Genomic DNA, 20604 nt, shown 5'->3' on the forward strand with positions numbered 1-20604 from the left:
CCGAGGGATGGAGCGGGCGCAGGCGGCGGCCGACCCTGCCCGCGGGAGCCCTCAGTGAGTACGGAGCGGGCGAGGCGCCGGGCGGGGGCGCTTGGGACGCGGCCTCCCTCGGTCACGGAGCGGGAAGGGTCAGGAGGGCGCACGCCCTCCACGTCCATCTTCACTGCAGCTTTTCCGAGCGAGCGAGGACAGATACAGCGCTCAGGTCACAGACCCGGTCGGCTCCCAGCTGAACAGCCTTCCCGGAAGCCTCTGCCCCAGCACCTCCTTCTTTAAGGTCTGGTGCTGCTCCGCAGTTTATCCCCCAGAAGTTCTATGCTTTAACGGAAACGGCTCACACGCCTTGCTAACGCCCTGTTTTCTGGATTGGTCTGAAGAAGAGAGAACGAGGGGGCTGGGGTGCAAAGAGAAACCTGGTACACTCTAGATGAAGCGGTAGAACAAATGATTTCTCTCCTGATGATAGTCCTTAAACTCCACTGGCTTAAAACTGATGTGACATTCGGGATCGTATGGATATTTTACTTCTAACGGATGAGCATTCCTGAAATGTGTCTGTACTGAGTAGTAATAAACGACTATACAAGGTCGTGGCATTTAAGAACATTTTATGGTGAATCTTTGGTCTGTGTGTGAAGGGAATAAATTGCTGCTAATTTGTAGCTTATACACATACAGATTTTCATACACGAAGTTGACTTCAAGTGGGACACACCTAGATAGAGGATGCTAAGCGGCACTTTCTGAGAGAGTGAATATTAAGACGTGGCATGTGTGTATGCGGGTAACACTTGGATGAATGAAATCCCGTGAGGTCTCTCCTCTTTTGAAACCACTCCGGTCAGCCATGCCACCAAGAGCAGTGTAATGTCGGCAAGTCCTTAACCTCTGTGGGCCGAGGAGTCTACTCTGCAGAATGCTGGGAGTGGGGTCAAGAGATCACTAAATGTTTTGGAAGAGCCCGAGGCTTGGAATGAGAAGCTTTTTAAATTCCAAACGGGGCCTCTCTTGCAGTGTGTGATGTAATTTGTGCCTCAGTTTTTCTATCTGTAAAAGCAAAGATAATGATACCATCTGAACCATGCCGTGTCGGGATTATTTCGGAAAATGTGTTTGAAAGCGCTTGAAAGGCTCTGCCTGGCGCAGAGCAATTGCCCCATTTGCAAGGTCACAACCCCATGTTGTGGTCGAAGCATGGGGAGGGGTGAGGGTGAAAGGCAGCACTTTCCACTGGGGGATCTTGTCCTGCCAGTAGTCTTCTGGAGGCCCCTGGTCTGCAAGGAGGAGCATGTTGGCCGCTAGCGGATTTCTGCGTCTTCCACTGAGGCACCTTGTGCAAAGCAAGAGACCAGGAATTGAGGAATCACTCTAGTTTTTCATTCTCGTCCACATTTGGCATAGGATTAATTGTTTGAAGCCCATCTGTAAATTGGGGATAGGAAAACCAGAACAAGACTAGTTCTAGTCTTGGAAGAGAAAATACAGTAATAACTTATTTGTATTGTTGCATATTTGTGCCTTGCAAAATGTTTTCCCATTATTTACTGGGTACTCCTGCCCTGTCTTCAGGTTACTACCATCATGGACAGGGTGCTTCACCAAAGCACTTGGGGACCCAGCAGGTTGTTAGAGCTACCTAGATGCTGCATCTCAGGATTTTTGTCTTTTTTTCTCCTCCAAAAGGCACAGGTCAGGGAGCAGAACAGTCAGCCCCATGCAGGTGACCTCGGTTGTGGAGAGAAATGAGTCTGAGCCACAACTGGATAATGGACCCTTCTCAAGACCCTGGCCTTTTCCTACCCCCCAGCCGCCCAGGCTCCATGGACCGTCTGCCTTGGAGTCCAAGGTGAGGGCTTTGAAGGAGAAGATGACAGCGGATAAACAAGGAGTGAGCCCCACCACCCATGAGCAATCATCCCCCAAGAAATCCAAATGCCGACGAGTCAGGCCTGGGAGAGTGCGGATATCAGAAGGCTCTTCCCTGTCAGATGCTGTGGTGGTGCCCTATGCTCAGAACCTGACTGGTGAGCAGCTGGACAGCAGTGTCAACAAGGAAGAGCCCACTCACAATGGGGCCTCCAGGCCTTCCAGACTCTATGCCCCTGAGCTTGGCTGCTGGAATGGGCAGGGCCCACTGCCTCCAGAAGCGGTATGGGTGTTGCTGGAGCGTGAGAGGTGTCTGCCACCAGGACCTGACTCCTTGCCAGAGAGCCCTATCCACAGAATTACTCCGGGCTGGCCAGCGGGGCCTGGTCCTTATAAAGTCACCTGCAAGCCCGGCCTGAAGAAAGGAAGGCCAGACCCCCTTCAAGATGGTCTGGTCACAGCGGGAGACTTGGACAGCACATCTCTGATGCCTGAGGAGGCCTTTGTCCCAAGGACAGGCCTGCAGGGGGCGCTCTGGAAAGCTAGAGACCTGGGGGCTCCGGGCACGGGGAGCAATGCCCTGTCCTTGTCTGACCAAGTAGAGAAGAACCGCCTCCTGCTGCAGGAGATGCTAAAGGTTTCAGGACAGAGTCCCTCCAAGGTGGCACCTCCAGCCTGGAACAGAACTGCACCAGGTGAGACTCACTCCATAGTTCTCAGTGGGGCAACCAGAGGGAGTCCAGTGGGAGGGACGGGGAAGGGGATACCATTGGGGAAGCACTGGAAAGGGAGGAGCACACAGTTGCCTGTCACCAAAATTATCAGAGCGTACTCTTATTCTTGACTCTGACACAGGTTCTTTACCACCTTACAAGCATCCCTGCTTGGTGAGGACCTCTGAATCAATGGGAGGCCGCCATCTGTGCTTGGGAGGAGAGGCTGCCATGACCTCTTCCCTGTGCCTTGCAGCCTTCCCAGAGTGGCTCTTTGCATTCCCTCCAGTGACGTGGCCTCACACCTACTGGCCTCACTGCCCTCTGGTAGGCAAGCAGTCGGGAGTCCTTCCCTGCAGAAAGGCTGCAAGTCTGGTCCACCCTTCCTCCCTCTGCTGAGAGGTGCAAGAGCTCAGACCCGAGAGGACAGCCTGCTTTCATAAGCTCATTCAGCATCCCCTACCTAAGGGTATGGAGGGTCCTCTATGCTCACAGCCATGCTCACCTTTAGTGACCGTGACAGGCTGTGCCTCTACTTCTCAGGCCAAGATACAGGCACGGTGTTAAATTTATCTGGGGTATAACTTACTGGAAACCTCTTTCCTCAATGTTCATTAAGTGGGAGCTGAGAGCCCAGGTTCGGGCTTTTGTTTTGATCTTTGCTTCTGTTCTGGGCCCTAGAACGACCAGCAGGAGATGTGGGCTGGGAATCAGGCATCTTCCTTCAGGACTCAGAGCAGAACAGGTAAGGACTCAGAACTCACGTTTTCTTTCCCTCCTTCCTCGCCATCTGTCTTAGTTACTTTTCTTATTGCTGAGACAAATACCTGACACCCAAAGCTAAAGGATGACAGATTTATTTAGCTCACAGTTTGTAGAGGTTTCAGTCCATAATTGGCTGGCCCCAAGGCAGGGTGGCACAGCAGACTGGCGTGACAGAGGAGAAACAGTTCATGGTGGGCAGAAGGTAACAAAGCAACTAGGGATGACCACAGCTCTTTCTATTCCTTATATCTTACCTAGGCTACTCAAAAGGGCAGGTGGCACTCACACCTTTTATCCTAGTGCCTTTGATTCTAGCAGTGCACCGTGAATCAATCCCAGAGTCACACATTCTAGTCCAACCCCTCTGCAAAAGCCCCACCTATGACTGCATGCGGCTTTGGGGGGACAGCTAGACACAAGCCATAACACCAGCATCCCTCCATTTACTCCACATCAAGACAGTAGAAGACCTTGAAAAGGCCAGAGGGTAAGCAAAGCCCTGCACCCATGGATAGTGGCCACTGTGGATCATCATCCCTGAGACCCTGGAGAAATTGTCTGTCGCCTACAGTGCTCAGGCTGCTGCCCACCTGCTACCTGAGCAAAGCCACAGGGGACAGAGGTGTATAAAGAACATTGCAAACTACCTGCTCTGAGCTGGGGGCCATTTCCCCTGCCTGGCCCTCTGATTCTATGTCTTTAAAGTGGAGAAAATTATATCTGGTTACTTTCAGGATTATGGTAAGGCTAAAATGATACAGATGGATGTGGAAGTCCTTAGAGAAAGTACAAGAATGCGCAGCTTTTACTCCACCTGTTCTTTTTCTAATCAAGAGAGTATGCTGGGGTCAAGTCAGGAATTCTACCTCCAACCTCATCATGATACCCACAGGGTTTTTCTGTTCTCCACCCTTGTTGTGGGGAAGCTGGATCGCCTGGGTTGTCGTGGGGGAGTGGGGATGCCTGTCCTTAATAGGCAGTGTTAGAACTTGGCAGGCTGAGAAAAGTATGCCAAAGGTGTGGCAGGGCCACCTGCAGCCCTTAGCCGCTGCCTGCAGAGGTTGGCATCCGCCTTTGTCTTTGCTGGTGTTATGGTTTGTGTTTGGGTGTCCCCCCAAAGCCTCATGCGGTCATGGGGCAGGCTTTTAGGGTTTGATTGTTTATGGGTGTGAGAGCTGCACCCACCCTGGGGTGGATAGTTTGCATATGTAAGGGAGACGAAGAGGGTGCTTGAAGCCATTCCTCCTCCATTCCTCCCTGGTGTGTGCTTGCTGCTTTTGCTGTGTTCTGCTGCCATGAGTTGCAGCCCTCTGGCCATGTGCCACTCTGCCTTATAACCTGCCAAGTACGGACTGAAACCTCCACAAACTGTAAGCAAAATAAACCTTTCCTTCCTTCATTTTGGGTGTCAGGTATTTTGTCCCAGCAACGAGAGAAAAGTAACCAAGATAGCTGGGCTTTCTGCATCTGAGGCTGAGAGAGGCCCAGGGCTCGGGACTGGGAGCAGCTCCTGCGTCCCCAGTTGCACAGTGACTTATCCTAATCCCTGCAGAGGGCAGAGGGCAGCACTGTCGCTTCTCCACGATCAGGGCTGTTCCCTGCATAAATTCCACTTCGTTTGACTTGCCCTCCAGAAAGTGTGGGCAGGGCCTCTCTCTTAGTCTCTTTAAGCTGCTGTCACAAAGTACTGGGTGACTTCTAAACAACAAAAAGGTACTTCTCACAGTTCTGGAGACTGCAAGTCCAAGGTCAAGCAGCAACAGATTTGGAATCTGATGAGGGCTCCTTTCCTGGTTCCTAGTAGCACTTTCTCCTTGTGTCCGTATGTGGTAGAAGAGGACTAGGACGCTCTCTGGGATCCTTCTAATAAGGACGCTCATCACCTCCCAAGGCCCCACTTCCTAATACCATCACACTGGGGGTTGGGTTTCAATCTCTGAGTTTGGCAAGGACATAAACATTCACAAGCAACCCTTTGGAACAAAGCGAGGTGTCCAGTGTCAGGAGATTCGGCTTGGGTTGGGCTAAGGGTCTGGCTGGGACAAGGAAGTTTGGCTCTTCATCGCTTGTTATTTGTGATTGGTCCCTTCTGCCTCCACGGCCCCTTTCTTAGTCTCTTGTCACACCTTTGTTTGGTCCTTCCAGTATGGGAGATGTGGCTGTAGGAGGGCTGTGGTCCCCAGGGACACCCTGCCCCTTCTTCCCTCCTTTTGCCTTCTCTCCACTTCCTTCACTCTGGTGCCTTGGAGGAGAAAGCTTAGTAGTTGCGCCTGTATCCTGCAGAGTTGGTACCTCCTTCCCGCCTTCTCTTCTGGATGGGAAAAATGCCCCACAGGAAGGTGTGGCCACTGGGATTCTGCTCAGAAGTCACTGTTGAAATGTGAATCCAAAGCTCCTGACTTGCATGCTGGGTAGTAATAAAAACCACTCATTTTGTTTCATTATTATTATTGGTGTTTTGAGACAAGGTCTCACTATGTACTTCAGGCTGGCTTTGAACTCAGTATGTAGCATAGGCTGACCTTGAACCAGTGGCAGTCCTCCTGCCTCAGCCTCCTAAGTGCTGGAACCACAGGCGTGCACTACCACACCTGGCAAAATCACTTATTATAAAGGAAGAGAACTTTAGCCAGAGATAGCAAGGAGCTTTCCTCGTCTCTGTAAAGAGATTAGCATAGGTGTAGGATCCTTAGAAGTGGGATTTCTGGACTTTTAACTTGCCAGGCCATCTGCAGCTCTGTTCTGCATTTTAGAGTTCAGGGCGGGGTGTGTGCATGTCATATTGTATGATTTGTCATGTGTATATACACATGTTAGGAATGTGGGGGTAAGGTCTTGCTGAATTTTAGACCCTATTCTAAGACTAACAAAATGTCCCCTTTGAATGCTGAGCAGATGAGGACCCCAAGATGGCATGAGGCTCAGGTCCCTGCTAGACATCCAGGCTGAAGGCCCAGGGAGCATGGCTAGATTCAAGGAAGGAGAAGTGTGAGCTATGTCATGGTGCCCCCTCAGATAAGCCCCTTGTCTGGCTTTGTTCCTGAGTCTCCTAGGCAGACATTAAAGTGTCCTGAAGACACTGTAGGCTTTACCTGTCCCCTAAGTAGAGTGGATTTGTTGATTCCAAAGTTTTCAGAAAGCTTTGAAGCAAGGTGTGCTTAACCCCTGCCCCCATCCCCCAGGGTGCAGGTCCTGATCTCAGTGTCCATACTAAGGAGTGTGGGACCCTTTCCGAGGCTGTGGCCATCTGTCAGGACATGCTCTGGAGGGCAAAGGGCAGAGCTCATTCAGGAGCAAGTAAGCCCCTCAGAACTCAGAGTCTGAGGGGTGTATGGCTCTGCTCACGTTCAGTCAGGCTTGGCATCTGTGTAGGTCTTTATTGTAATCAAATAAACATTATGAGCAAATAACTGTCAGGTACTTGTTATTGCTCAGCAAGGTAATATGAAGCTCATGAAATGACGCTGACTGCAAAGCCCAAGCCAGTACTAGGGGTTAGGGGTCTGGCCCCTTTAGGGGCAGGCCAGTCCCAGGGAGTCAGCCACGGAGGGAAGCTGCCCTCTGAGGATCCAAGACCTTGAGTGCTGGGGGTCAGATGCAGAGATTTCCATCCTCCGACTCCAGGGTTGTCCCTCTCTACTACGGAGCAGAAGATGGCCCAGTCCTAGCAGACCAGAAGATCCCAATGGCGAGGCAAAGGGCCAGGCCAGCAGCAGCTGTTGTACAGTGCTGAGCTAAGTGCTTTTCCTGAATTCTCATTTTATTTAATAACAAACTTTATGTGTTCTTCCTGGTCTGCTGACAGAGGCGTCTCTTGGGGGAGCTCAAGTGACTAGCCCCGGGCTTGGAGCCAGGATTCCTACCCAGGGCCACCTGCTCCAAGCTGCGCTCTGACCATTGTGCTACACTGCCACAATGTCACAGAGACTCGCATGTGAGCTGCCCACCTTGTCCAGGGATCAGTGTGATACGGATGGAATTGCCCATTTTTGTTCTCACTACTCACTGCCCTCCCTGGCCATCGGCACAGTTGTTACTGGCATCTCTCTCCTGGAGCTGCCAGGGGCAGGAACTCTGCTGAGAAAATGCCTGGCAGAGGCAGGCGGGGGGGAGTGCGTGAGGGCTCACCGAGGGCTGCAGCCTGTGCAAACTTGTGAGGGTCCGGATGGAAACCGGAAAGGACATTCCAGGTGGGTGAGGCCTGCCGAAATGCCTGGGAGAGTCTGAAGTGGAGTCCGTGCATGATCTTATCGGAAGATAGGGCGGAAGGTGGGCTGGAGCCACTTACGTAGGACCCTGGAATTTAGATTTTAATCTGAATGTAGAGACATTTAATGGTCTTTGCCCGCAACAGTGGGATGACCTTACCTCCTGGGAGTGTGGGCTGGCGCAGGGCTAGTTAGTGTGAGGGAGTCCGGTGAGGGCTATAACCATTCTGGGCCGTGGTCAGGTTCTGCGTCTTTTGTGCTCCTGATATCAGGACGTATGATGAGTCCTGGGGGTGAGCTTGGGAGAAGAGGTACTTCTGCCCCAGCCCAGGACTTTCAGGCCATAGAGGTAACAGAGGTCCCCCGAGAGCAGGGGGACCATTAAGTTGCTGAGGCCTGGAGGTCCTGCTTAGCCCTCACCCCCACCTCGCATCCTGCCCCACAGACGCAAAGCAGATCCCATTACCACGCCTAGCACCACTGGGACTAAAGCCAAAAACAAATTAAACATAACCTTCCAGGGGTGTTTCCAAACGGGCACCTGCTCCCCTAGTGTCTAACGCTGAGGCCCTACACAGAGCTCGTGCCACCTGGACACTCAGGTGCATTGTGCCAGGCCACGCCCTTGCCAGACTCACACGCAGAGCTCATCTCGGCCCTGGGCCAGTCTTCACCAGTGAGGGAGCTGGAGAAAGTTACCTTGCCTAAGCCTGTTCACCCACTGGGGAGCTGGGCTGAAATTCACAGAAAGGAAGTCCTCCTCCCTGGCCCCTAGAGCTGAGCAGGTCACTGTCCCCTATCAGGGGCTATCTTAGATACCTGCTGCCACTTACAGCTACCTGTGTCCCACACCTGAGCCTAGGCAGCGCTGACCAGAGGGGGCGTCCCCAGCCTCCTGCGCTCAGCAAGGAATTTATTGGTCTTCCGGAAGCCAGGATAGAACTGCTCTGCTTGCCACAGTACCCAGATCCCATTAAACGTGTCAAGCGTTGTGGATGCTACCAGCAGCCCTTCTTAAGACTCCCAGTCTGCCTTCTCTATTGAGAGAAGGGCCTGCTTACCATCTGGGATTAGCTTCCTGCTGCTACCCACCAGCCTCCTCCTGTTACTTGTCCTGTGGAAATCCCCCTCACCAGGGAGCCCTGTCAAAGGCTTTTGAAAAGTGCAGAGCAAAGCCATCAACCCCTCCCTAGCTGTAGACATTTATCACTTCCAAACATGCCTCCCCCTTACAGATAATAGGGCAATCTCTTCGGCACGTGAGTTTAGTTCACCTTCAGGGACCCCTTCCTTCTCTTAGTGAGGGGTGAAAGTAATTTAACAAAACAAAGATACTAATAATAAAAGTAGTGATATTAATAAATACTAGCATTTACAGAATCTTGCAAAGTGCCTAGCTCTGTGCTAAGTCCTTTGAAGGAAGTCAGTCTCACTGGTATCACAGTTAGCAGGCGAAGAAACTGAGGCTGACCTCCTAAATCACCTGACAAGGAAGTGACCGCCCAGGGATTAGAACTTGGACAGGTTGCCCCTGAAGCACAGTCTTAACCAGCACTCGGATTTGTCCTGTTAGTGGCCCGAGACCTGGGAAGAAGGCATCTGTGTAACCATGAGGGTGAGTACAAGACAAAGGCCCTGCTGGAGTGGGCGTGCAGTTCAGACCCCCCTCGCAGCATGTAGTTTCTCTTCCCTCATTTGGGAAACTGCACACAGTGTGAGAGCTCTGTCCTTGGTCATCTGAAAGCTTTAAAATATACAACAATGGAAACCAGGTATACTGGTGCATACCTGTAATACCAGCACTGTGGGAAGCTCGGGAGGGTGACAAGTTCAAGTCCCACCTGGGTGACTTAGTGAGACCCAGTCTTAAATAAAAGGGCTGAGAATGTAGCTCAGTGTGAAGGCCCTAGGTTCAATCCCATACTGGCAAAACACAATGAAAAAAACAAAAATGGAGCCCATGCTAAGCAAAAAGATTGGTATATTTTCTGTGTACTACCTATGAGATACAGTAGAAAACTATGATGTTTAAATTTTCAAAAGATTATTACAGAAAGATACACAGTGTCATTCATCTCCCTCGAGACGCCCTCATTTGCTGTGAACACACTTAGCCTGTCATGCTTGCCTCTTTCTGACGCAGGTCTGGAAGTCCTCTTTCCTGACTATCTTTAGCTGTGTTGTTGTGGCTGCCTTGACATCCCCAAACAATTCAAATCACAGCATTTACCTCTCATGGTCATTTTGACTTTGGGGCAGAGCCATAAGTCACACAGTACCAGGTCCTATGAACAAAGCAGATGAGACACCTCGTAATGTTTTTATGAGCCTGCCTGTCTTTTGGGTTGCACTTGTAGTAGCGTTCACTCTATTTTTTTATCACACCTCATAAAGACATTCACAGAAGTAGACTTGCAGAATTGCTTTGGAAGGTGACAGGAACAATGAGGTAAGTGTATTTAAAAGGGGGGGAATATTTTGAGGGAGGATAATGACAATGCATCTTTAACTGCAATATATTTCTAAAATTTAAACATTCACCCTATATTTCACTCACACCTCATATTTTCTCTGTACTGGTTGCATCCTGAAACCTGGGGAGTTAGCTCTCTTATATTCGCTCTTGTTTCCTGAGTACTTGAGATGAAAGGTTTAAATCCAGACTTGCTAGAGTTTATCCACCTAATCCAGGCTTACGTGGCTGTAGAAAAAGGCCATTCTGTCCCCTTGACCTCCCTGGCTGGGAGAGAAACGGTGGTTCTCCTGACCTTCCTGGCTGTGAGGGGCGGTGAAGTCCCTCCTCCAGGAAGCTGGTCTAGAAGGAGAGACCAGAGCGGGAGGGGACATAGCCTGCTGCTGCCCTTTGTCCTTGGGACGCTGCAGACTGGAGATGCCAAGGGAAGGACCCACTCCAGTGGAACTTTACTGTTCTCTAACATCAGCCCCTGTGGGCTCTGCTGCTCCTTGGAGGCCAAACTTCTGAGTGTAGACTCCTCAAGGAAAGGCCGTCTGAGACGCCCACAATAGGTGACATAGCTACAGACCTGGACTCACAGGGCAGAAATGGCTTTGCTTGTAGAGAGGTGAATTGAGCCCCAGGGAGGCAAAGCACCCAGCCACCTTATTCCTGTGCCCCGCCTGCTGAGGCAGTGAGCTTCAGAGCACAGGTTTCAGGACGGTGGCAAAAGTCTTTCACTCTTAGGTAGGAATGGCCCTTACCTGGCCCTGTACTGACAGCCAGGTTTCCAGGGGAATTCTAGGAGCTGGGATGTGGGGTGTCTGCCACGAGGGTCAGATTAGACTAGAAAGTCTTCCTCAGATGGTGGAGTCTGAACCTGTCTTCCTGGAGGCGTTGAGCGTCCCTTCATGTGATGATGGGAGGCACACTGTTCTGTGCCTCTCCGGAGGGAGACCACCTTCCCTCCCCAGCTCGGATCTGGGCATCCCTTCTCCAGCGTGTGCAATGCCTGGGCCGCCTGCACTGCTGACCTTGGCTGCAATCTGTGAAGGTGGCTGCTACTCTCCTCCCTACTAGAATGTTACCGCATGGATGCCTCCAGGCGCCTAAAAAGCCTGCTTTTCTAATCAGCGGAGAAACTACCTTTGTCTGCCAGAAACTGAAGCAGGGCAGCTGATGGAAAAAGAAAAAAGAAAGAGGGAGAAAAAAAAAAAAAAAAACAGCAACAGCTCCAAAAGGAAACAGCAAAGCTGGAAAATAACTTTAAAAACCTGGGGGCAAGGCTGATCCTGGCAGCATCTGGCCAGCTGCCTAGGGGCCCTGCTGCCTGCCCACCAGGCCTTGTGACAAATGCCCTCCGACAGCCGGGGAACCACAGCTGTCACCGGAAGGCTCCAAGTGTGCGGGCTGGCAGCCAGAGGCCTGCGGCTGCAGGGGCACCTCTCCGGGCTGGTAACCTCATTATCTCTGCTGTCGGAGCAGGAGCCCCGGGGAGCACAGCTGCTCTCAGCCTCATGTTGGAGGAGCTGCCTGCTCTGGAAGCTGTGCGGGGGAGGCCTCTCCTGCCAAAGGAGGCCTTCTGGGGCAGTGGGCCTGGAGATTCACTTTCACCACTCCAGTGAAGCCCTTCTTCCAAACCTGGCCTGAGCCCTGCCAGGGTTCTTAGGCACAGATGGTGCCTTTATGCTAGCAGTCTTTTCCTCTCTGGCCCGAGTAGGATTAGAGGAAAATAATGAGAAGAAAAGAAAAAGAAAATCATAGTCTCCCCAGAGCTTGCCTGATCATGTCCTTGAGAAGCCCTTTCCCTGGAGCCCTCATAGTTGTGCCTTTGTCCACTCATGTCTGTCACAGAGGTCTGAGATCCAGGTCTGAGCTTCTGGTTGCCTGCATTTTTCTTTCTGTGGAGGATACACAGCGTGTATGTGTCCTCACCTCCCTGTGAGGACACCGAAGTTACATCAAACAGTGTATATGACCTCAGCCACAAATGCCCTCCACTTGCTGTAGGTCCCAGGGAGGGGAGAGGACAGGGTCCGGCAGTGATGCCGGAGCCAGTGGGGCTGGCTGTCGTCTGCTCCGCTCTGTTCTGCTCTGCTTTTAATTGATGTTTGACCTTGAGCGAGGTGCCGGCACTCCTCTGCACTGGACACCCTCATCTGTCAAGTAGAGAGCGCGCCTGCCCTTGGGCAGCCTGGCTGGGGAGAGAGAGCGCCACAGAGAAGCGGGGGTGCTTGTGGGCTGCTGTTACTGCTGTAACCCGGCACGGGCAGTGTGTCCGTCTGGAGACAGCTTGGGAAGGCAGCGTCTGTCATTTCCGCAGCTCTGACTAGCTGGGTCCGCAGCACATCTGGTGGGTGAAGTGGCTGCTAGAAGACCCTTATTATTATGAAAATTGAGCCATTTGCCCACTTGGTTTGGGTCCAGCTTGATTTCTCTCATCACTGAGTCTGTGAACCCTGAGCTGATGTCTGACAGGTTTGGACTAGGACTAAGGCAAGAAGACACCAGGATTTGTAAAAATGTCCTCACCCCAAAGGACAGAACCAGGAGGAGCAGCACCCTGATGCCACGTGCGCTCGGGGCGGCGCTGAGCGTGCTGAGTGGGTGTGTGTGGGGGCGGTGGGTGCCGAGAGACAGAAGGAGACAGGGCGGTGATGCGTGGAAAGACCATCTGTCTGGGCACAGGCCCAGCCCCACAACCTCAGGCCCTTTTCCTCCTCCTCCCCCAGATGACTCGTGCTGTCTGGCCCAGGGAAGAAACAATAGAATAATCTGGAGACTTCCCTGCCCTCTTCTAGATCCTCCTGGGGTCTCTGCCTCTAGTCCCTGAGCAGATGTCCAAGGTCAGGCCAGCCCCAAGCCCTGCGTGGAGCTGCTCAGGGCTTCCCGCCGTGTGGGAGCTGGAGGGGAAGGCTGACCGCAAGGGCTTTTCCTGGCAGAGCTGCCACTCGGCACTGTTAAAGCCCTCCTAATCCATGTTATTTTCTTCTAATCCCTCCCCCACCCGCCCTGGCCCGTGTGCCACCCTGCAGGACCTTTGGTCCCAAGCCGGAGGCCATGCTGAGCACCAGCAACGAGGATGCCAAACATCTGCTGCAGCGTGCCCGCGTGAAAGCCAGGACCCGGCCCCTCCGTGCCAGCCATGATATTGTGCCCGCCATCACTCAGGGCAGCCGGTAAGTGGGGCCCGAGCCAGGCTGGTCTAGGAAGGAAAGGGTCAGCTGTAAGAAGAGATGGGAGCTAGCCAAAAATGCCACTCCTCCCTCCTTCTTTCTGTGTGTTTTCTTTGTCAGGCTCTTACTATGATTGTTCAGTCAATCAATATCCCTTTATGAGGGCTTAGCGAGTGTCACAAACTGAGATAAAAAAATGAGTGAAACGTGATCAGAGGTCCCTGTAGACATGGAGAGCACAGTCTGCAGGGAGAAAGACGGTCAAACAGGCTCTCAGTTCTGTGGACTATGGTGTAAGAGAGAAAAATATGCATTCGGAGCTGGAAGCCTATATCACATGGAAAGACAGGCGAGGCTGTCCAGAGAAGATGACTTCCGCTGAGGCTTGCAAGAGACACGGATGTTCTCTGGGCAGATGAGAGGCAAGGGATGGGAGCCATGAGTGAAGCACTGTGCAGCTGGGCTGGCGTGGGAAGCGTTGTGGGACTCGTGCGCAGAGGCTGGAGAGCTCAGGAGAGGGCGCTTGGGGAGGGCCTGTGATGGGTAGGAGCCACCAAGGGACTTGAAGCAGGTGAGTTCCACTGTGGCATTTGCATTCCAGCAGCACCATCCTGGCCGCAGAGATTGTGTTGAATCCAGGAGACAGGCACGGAGAGGAGGCTGCTGCCTTGAGCCTGGTGGGAGGTACAGGATATGGAGACTTCAGATGAGCACCAGGAAGCTGACGCAAACCAGTTAATGAGGCAGCAGAGAGTGATAACCTGCAACCAGACCACACAGATTTGCATTCTGGCTCTGCTACTCTGTGTGCCTTTGCGGAGTTCTGTGTGCGTCAGTTTCCTTATCCTCAAGACAGGAGTGAGCGTAGCGCCTGTCTTCCAGGGCTGTGGTGAGCGTTGTGTGAGCTGACTTACAGAAGGTGTTTGGAGCAGCGTCTGGCACGCGATGAGTGCCGTGGGTCTGTTAGCTCAAGCTGTCCATCATTCAATTACCTGGATGTGGGAGGCAGGAGAATAGGGGACACCCAGGACAGAACCCAGGGTTTTGGCTGGGTGTTGGGGGGCCCCTAGCTAAGGGGCAACACCTAGGCATGGGGTCAGACTTGGAAGGGAGGTGCCCTAGAACATCCCCTGGAGACATCCATTAGGGAGTTGGATACAGGATCTTTAGAGCAGAGATTTGGGAATATCTCTGATGTCATGACCCTGGAGCAGTGAAGGTGAGCTCATGGGGAAGAAGAGATGGAAAAAGAACAGGGCCGGGGCTTTCAGAGACCAGCGCATCACACACGTGATTGTCCCTGAGTGATACATCCCGCCCCCATCACTGTACTGTTTTGTACATGGCACGCCTTAAAGAGCCACATACACGTGGAGTTCTCCGGCACAGAGCTGGCCTCTGTGGTGCTCCTGGACGTGACATGAGGCTGCTGGGGGCCCTGCCAGATCTTACCAGGCCCGAGTAGAGCCACCTCCGCAGATGACAAGGCCTGTGACTTTACTGGCATGGGGGGAGCACACTGAATCTGCGCGTCTCCATCTCCACTTGGCACTGGGGCAAGTAAGGACTCATTAAAACTGGACCACATGCTCTCGGGATGCTGAGGCCACCAGTGAAGGTTAAGGACCTTCATGGAACCACTGATGATTCCATCGTGAGCAGAGGCCCTGTGTTCAGTGTCATTGTGCCCCTTAGGAGACCCGAAACCCTGATAAGAGGTGCCCAGCACGCTACACTTTTACTTTCACATTTTGTGCCTTATCTCTCCCTCTGGCAGAGGGCACTCATTAGGAATGGCATGGCTTCTGTGAGGGATGCTAACTGTTGTTCATATATAGATGAGGAGAAGCCTTAGACTTCCAAGAAATTTTGTCCCACCTTGGGGAGCCACAAAATAGGCAAGCCTGACTGCAGAACAATTCATTGTGCACATACCCTCTTGGATACTTCTCCAGGTCGCCCCTCCACCTCACAACAACCCCCACCTCTATTGTAAAGTAGGTTCCTTTTTCCTGGCCATAGAAATGCTATAAAAATGCAAGGTGACCCACTTTAGCAGCTGCTGTGTCCAGAAAAGAATTACTATGCCTTGGCAGTGCTGGTGAATCCTCGGAGGGCATAGCTGAAAAATCCATGCCAGATGGCTTGCTGCAGCTGCTTCTAAAGGTTACGCTCCATCAGATCACCCTGGAGGGCTGGGCAGAGTTAATACAGCGATGCCACATGGGCCCCAGGCCTTAGCTAGATACAGGAACCACCAGGCTGGATGTTTCACTCCCTCCAAAGAGCAGCTTGCCAAGAGACGATGGAAGGGGAGGGGCAGACAGAACAGTGTCTAGAAAGCGTGTGTGTATGTGTGTATGTGTGTGTGTGTGTTTGTGTTGTGTGTGTGATACTAGGGACTGAACCCATGACCTTTTCACTACATCCCCAGCCCTTTTTTCATATTTTATTTTGAGATAACTTTTGCTAAGTGTCTAAGTGGCCCAAGTTGCTAAATTGTTCAGCCTGTGCTTGAATTTTCCATCGTCCTTACTTGGCCTCCCAGAGTATGTACGAGGATTTTAAGCACGCACCACCACACCTGTCTTGGACACCAGCTTTGTGGCAGGCACTGGGGATGCCAAGCCGAGGAAAACATGGCCCCAGTCCTGCTCTCTGAGAAGCATGCCGGAAGTAGAAGCTTCTTTAACTCGGGTCTGGCTATGGGCAGTCTGGGGAGCCTGAACATACAGGCCTTTTCCAGGAGGTGAAGAGGTAGAGGTAACTGCATTTGCTGGAAGCAAATCAATGTAGATATTGAGCAGCTCCTGAAGAAAAATCTCTTGGGATTTTGAGGATTGGCAACTTGGTGTTCTTACTCCCAAGAGGGCAGGACAGGTCAGCAAGACGCACGCTGGAAGGTGACTCTAGTGGCATCCTGTGTAAGGCGGTGGCCTCGTGAGACTGTATGACTTGCGCACATCACACTGATTGTGTGGTTAGGACAACGCTGTCATAGAAAGTGAGGCCCCAGGGAGGGGTCCTCACAAAGGCCACGCAGCTCCAGAGCTAGAACAGAAGCCTGGCCTCAGACCAGAATGCTTTCCTTGAGGACGGTTTCCGAGGCCTCTGCCGGGCCTCGAGAAGCTTGACAGCCGTGGGGTTTGCTCGCTGCTTGGCTGCCTCATGTGCTCTGCTCTTGGCTCCAAAGTCCTTGCCCTCGCCCCGCTTTTCACGCTGTTGCTAACACTGCCGGGGGGCGGGGCTCTGAGTTTAATAATTAGGTTGATGTCACTGTATGTGATTAGCTTGTCCTTCAGTTCTCCTTTTAGAACAAAATGTTGTTTCTCCCTTTACAGTTAATTCTGGGATGGCTCAGTTCACCATCTTGTATGTAAAGATTAAGGCCATTGTGGCTTATGGGCTCTGATCCCCTTTTAGGTTAGGGCCGTATGGCTTTGAAAACTGAGTTTTCTTTTTTGTTAACAGAATTTGTAGCTCACGTCTGTCCAGCAGAGCAGGGCATTGGCCAGGCCTTTGGAGAAGTGGGCTTTAAACTGTGTGCAGAATCTCTAGTGGGTCTTGCCTATGTGGGCTGGACCTGGCTGGCAAGGGTGTCCTGCTTGTGCATGGAGAGCAGCGCCTCTGCTTTGGTTTCCAAGGGGTGGGGATGCTACCTCTGAAAGTCCCTCCCGGCTCTAACGTCTCTGAGTCTAAAGGCAAATGAATGGTGCAGGTGTTCACGGAGGCTTTCGCTCACTGCTGTGTGGCAGTAGTCAGGGTTCTCCAGAGAAACACAAGCACTAACATGTGCACATGAAGGAACTCACTCCTGCACTTTTGGGGGCTTGGTAAATCCAGAGTCTGCAGAGTAGGCTGCAGGCAGGAGACCCAGGAAAGAGCAGCAGGTGAGTCGCAAGGTGGTCTTTGCTGGCAGAATTCCTTCTTGCTCCGGGGAGGTCCGTCTAATCTCTTAAAGCCTTCAACTGATAGCGTGAGACCCACCCACATAAAGCAGAATGATCTGCTTTATTCAAAGTCCATCATCTTAACCTTCCCTAAAAACAGTCTTCACAGAAACTTCCACATTTAATCAAGTTCTGGATACTCCACATTGGTCAAGTTGACTCATAAAACTAACTATCACACATGGTATCTATATAATAGGTGGATTTTAATAAGTAGGAATCGAATCCAGGCAGGTGAAGGAAGATTCCAGGAATGATGGCAGGAGGGTGCATGAGGTGGACAAGGCAGGCAGGCTGGAAGCCCTCCTGGTGGTGGTGGGGGACAGAACTGAAGAGGAAAGAAGGGAGGGTTGTGAAGGACCTGTCTTTTCATCTCAAAGACCATCACCTTGTCCTGTCCCCTCTCTGGGGTGTGTGATGAAAGCTGGTGGATGGAGTGGCTCGATAAGAGGTCATTGCAGGATGAATGGTAAAGACATGGTAAATGAGAGAAACAAAGGGAACCCTCAAACACTTAGCAGTAGAGGGGTGGGGAGGTGGGTAGAGGGAAAGGCTTGGAGAAGTACGGGCTTTATTTAGGTGGCTTCTGATAGGAAATAGCCTATGGGTCAGGGCCCGTGTGCATTATGACCCAAAACTCAGGCTACCTGGCTCCAGGGACTCTAGTGTGAGAATTGTGTATGGTAGTGGGTAGCTTCTGAAGCCGAGCAGGACTTGAGCTAATGATACACGTGAAGACTCTGCCCAGCTTAGCAGTGTCATCACAGCAGGAGCAGGATGTGTGTATGTGAGTCAGGCCAGACTGGGAGTGTTGGAACAGTTGAGACCCAGAGTCCAAGGGGGAACATCAGTATCTCTGTGTCCAAGCAAGATGATTAGGAACACTGAGTGGAAACTGTGGGTTAGGAATGCTTAGAATGCTGGGTGCGGTGCAAGATTGAGGCCAGCCGGGGCAACTTAGCTAGATGCTTTCTCAAAGTAAAAAAGGGCTGAGAATGTAGCTAAGCATAATGTAGTTAATTCCCCATAACACACACACACACACACACACACACACACACACACACACACACACTGCTCAGAATTCTCAGCAAGTCCCTATGGAAACTTAACATACCCACTTCCCATGAGGGCTTTATATTGCACACAGTTGTCCCTCAGTATCTCTGACTCCAAAATACTTGAATCTTCAAACCCCTTATATAAGAATGGTGTAGCATTTGCATATAACCTAGGCACATTCCCCTGTACATACTACCCTGTCGAGGTTACTTATCATACCTAATACAATGCACATGCTGTGTAATAGTTGCTATGTTGCATTGCTTAGGGGATAATAGCAAGAATAAAAAGTCTATACATTTAGTACAGCACACACATACATGGTAAATATAAAATTGTTATCTTTCTTCTCTACCATCCTGAGTTCAATAAGTCCGGCTGAGTCAGGCAGCCAAGGGAAAGCCAAAAATAAAGGTCATGTTGGTTTTATTTAGCACGGTGTGCCAGGATCTGGATGGGCTGGTATTCTGCTGTGTTTGCCGCGGGTCTCCCCAGGTACCTGACTTGAGGCAGCCTTATAGGTTGTACCTCCCAGGAGCACCAGGGGATGTGGTGTTTTCTCTCTGTGACCTCTCTCCTGTCTTCATTAGAGCTGGCCGGAGAAGTCCAGCTCCAGGCCCCAGGATGACCTCCACCTGTGGAGAAAGCCTCCAGAGCGGCAGCCTGAGCGACTCCTCCAGCGGGGAGTCCAGCAGTGGGCAGTGGCCTAAGCAGGGCATGTCCCCATCGCACGTCCGCTTTGAGGATGAATCTGCTTGTGAAGCTGAGTTCCGCCACCTGGAGCGGCTGCAGCAGCGCCAGCGCCAGCGCCAGGTGCTGAGCACGGTGCTGCAGGCCGTGGGCCAGGGCCCTTTGCACTCCAAGCCAGATCTCGCAGACTACGTGAACCGGGAAGTGGGGATGGGCGCGTTCCACAGGCCAGGGGACAGCGTGGACAGCAGGGCCCACCCTCTGCCACCGCCCCACTGGGCCAGCAAGAAGAAGTGCCAAGCCTGTGGCAGCTGCCCTGAGAGTCAGCGCCTGGACCCAGCTGTCCTCGAGGAGCTCCAGGCTGCCTATGGGGTGAAGGGCGTGCTGCCAGGGTCCCACAGTTCCCATGGCCTGAGCTCCCCATGCTGGCTCCTCCCTGCTGAGCCAAGGCTCCACACAGAAAGGATCCGGGAAACACATATTGGGGAGCCCACCACGTGCCCTGAGGAGGGAGACTGTGCCCTGGACAGTACGGACACCTCAGACAGCTGCCTGGCTGACAGTGAGGAGGCCGGGACCGCTCTGCCCAGCAGAGCAGGCAGGCGGACCCAAGGCAGCAGCCCCGGAGAGTGGGACTTCAGGCCTCAAGGAAGCCTCCGGTGGTCCAGGCAGGCCAAGATGGAGCTGCTCTGCGGCCTTCAGGCCTGGCGTCACCTAGGGGTAGATGGCATGGAGGTGGGAGATGAAGTAAAAGAAGCTGCAGGACACAGGCCTATGGAGTCTCCGTTTCTGAAAGAAGATGCTGTCTCTCAGCCTCCTCCCTTGGAACCCGAGATGGCTTCGCTGGGGTCCCAGAGGCAGCCTGGACCAGAGCTGGGACGTCCCCGGGCTCACCCTGTGGACTCCCGTGCTCCATGCAAGCCAGCCTATGCAACACCATTGTCCATGCAGCTAGCACCTTCAGCGCCAGGCAGACCAGAAAACCATGAGTATCTGGAAACAGTCTGCACTTCCTCCTTGAAACAAAATCACCCACAACCCGCTGCCCCAGACCCAACCCAGCAGCCGGCCACTGCCTCCTCCCCTGAAGGCCTGGTACCGACGAGGACCACCTCCCCTGCGCCTCACAGAAAGGCAGGGCTGGCTGGACCCTGCAGGTCAGGGGAACAGGAAGAACCTGTGGGAATCCCTCTGCCACTGTCTCCTCCAAGGACCGTGGTTCTCAGGACCTGTGGGCTCAGTCCATCACAGAGCCAGCCCTGCATCCCCCAAGTCAGACACCCACCGCTGGGCCCGTCTGCCAACAGCTGCAACAGCGGCATTCCTCTGGGGCAGCAGGAGCCCTGGCAAACAGCTGCCCACAGGGGCAGCGAAGAGAGGGAGCCTTGCAGCCAGGAGCTGGATCCACCCTTGGAAAGTGTCAGAGATGGTAAGGCTTGCATGGACTCTGCTCAGCCCCGGATCAGGTTTATGATGCTCGAGGCGTTCTGTCTTCACTCATGTGTCATCTTAATGGCCAGATGACATAGACACACACCACGCCCAGCAGCCCTGTGGGGAAGGAGGTGGAGATGCCCCCTATGGTACTGGGAACCCCTAGGCGTGAATAAACACAGGTACAGAGCTCAGGCTGTGGCCTGAGCCCTCCTAACCGCTGCCCTGCTGGACTGGCTGGGAGGTTTCACAGGCAAGCCTGCTGAAGCGGGTGGGATATCGCCT

At 52.6% G+C, this 20604-nt stretch overlaps 1 protein-coding gene across 1 annotated transcript in view; it reads left to right on the plus strand.

Annotated features, from left to right (window-relative positions):
- Kiaa1614 (KIAA1614 ortholog) overlaps positions 1-20604 on the plus strand; it is a gene marked incomplete at its 5' end in the record, with an annotated part of 33523 nt that continues 12919 nt past the window's right edge. The window contains 5 exon segments of the mRNA XM_005374988.2: positions 1-54; positions 1684-2561; positions 3261-3324; positions 13043-13186; positions 18786-20314. Coding sequence (XP_005375045.1) covers positions 8-54; positions 1684-2561; positions 3261-3324; positions 13043-13186; positions 18786-20314 — 2662 coding nt within the window.

The sequence above is a fragment of the Chinchilla lanigera genome, unplaced genomic scaffold (assembly GCF_000276665.1).
Source record: "Chinchilla lanigera isolate Chin_1 unplaced genomic scaffold, ChiLan1.0 scaffold00005, whole genome shotgun sequence".
NCBI classification, from domain to species: domain Eukaryota; kingdom Metazoa; phylum Chordata; class Mammalia; order Rodentia; family Chinchillidae; genus Chinchilla; species Chinchilla lanigera.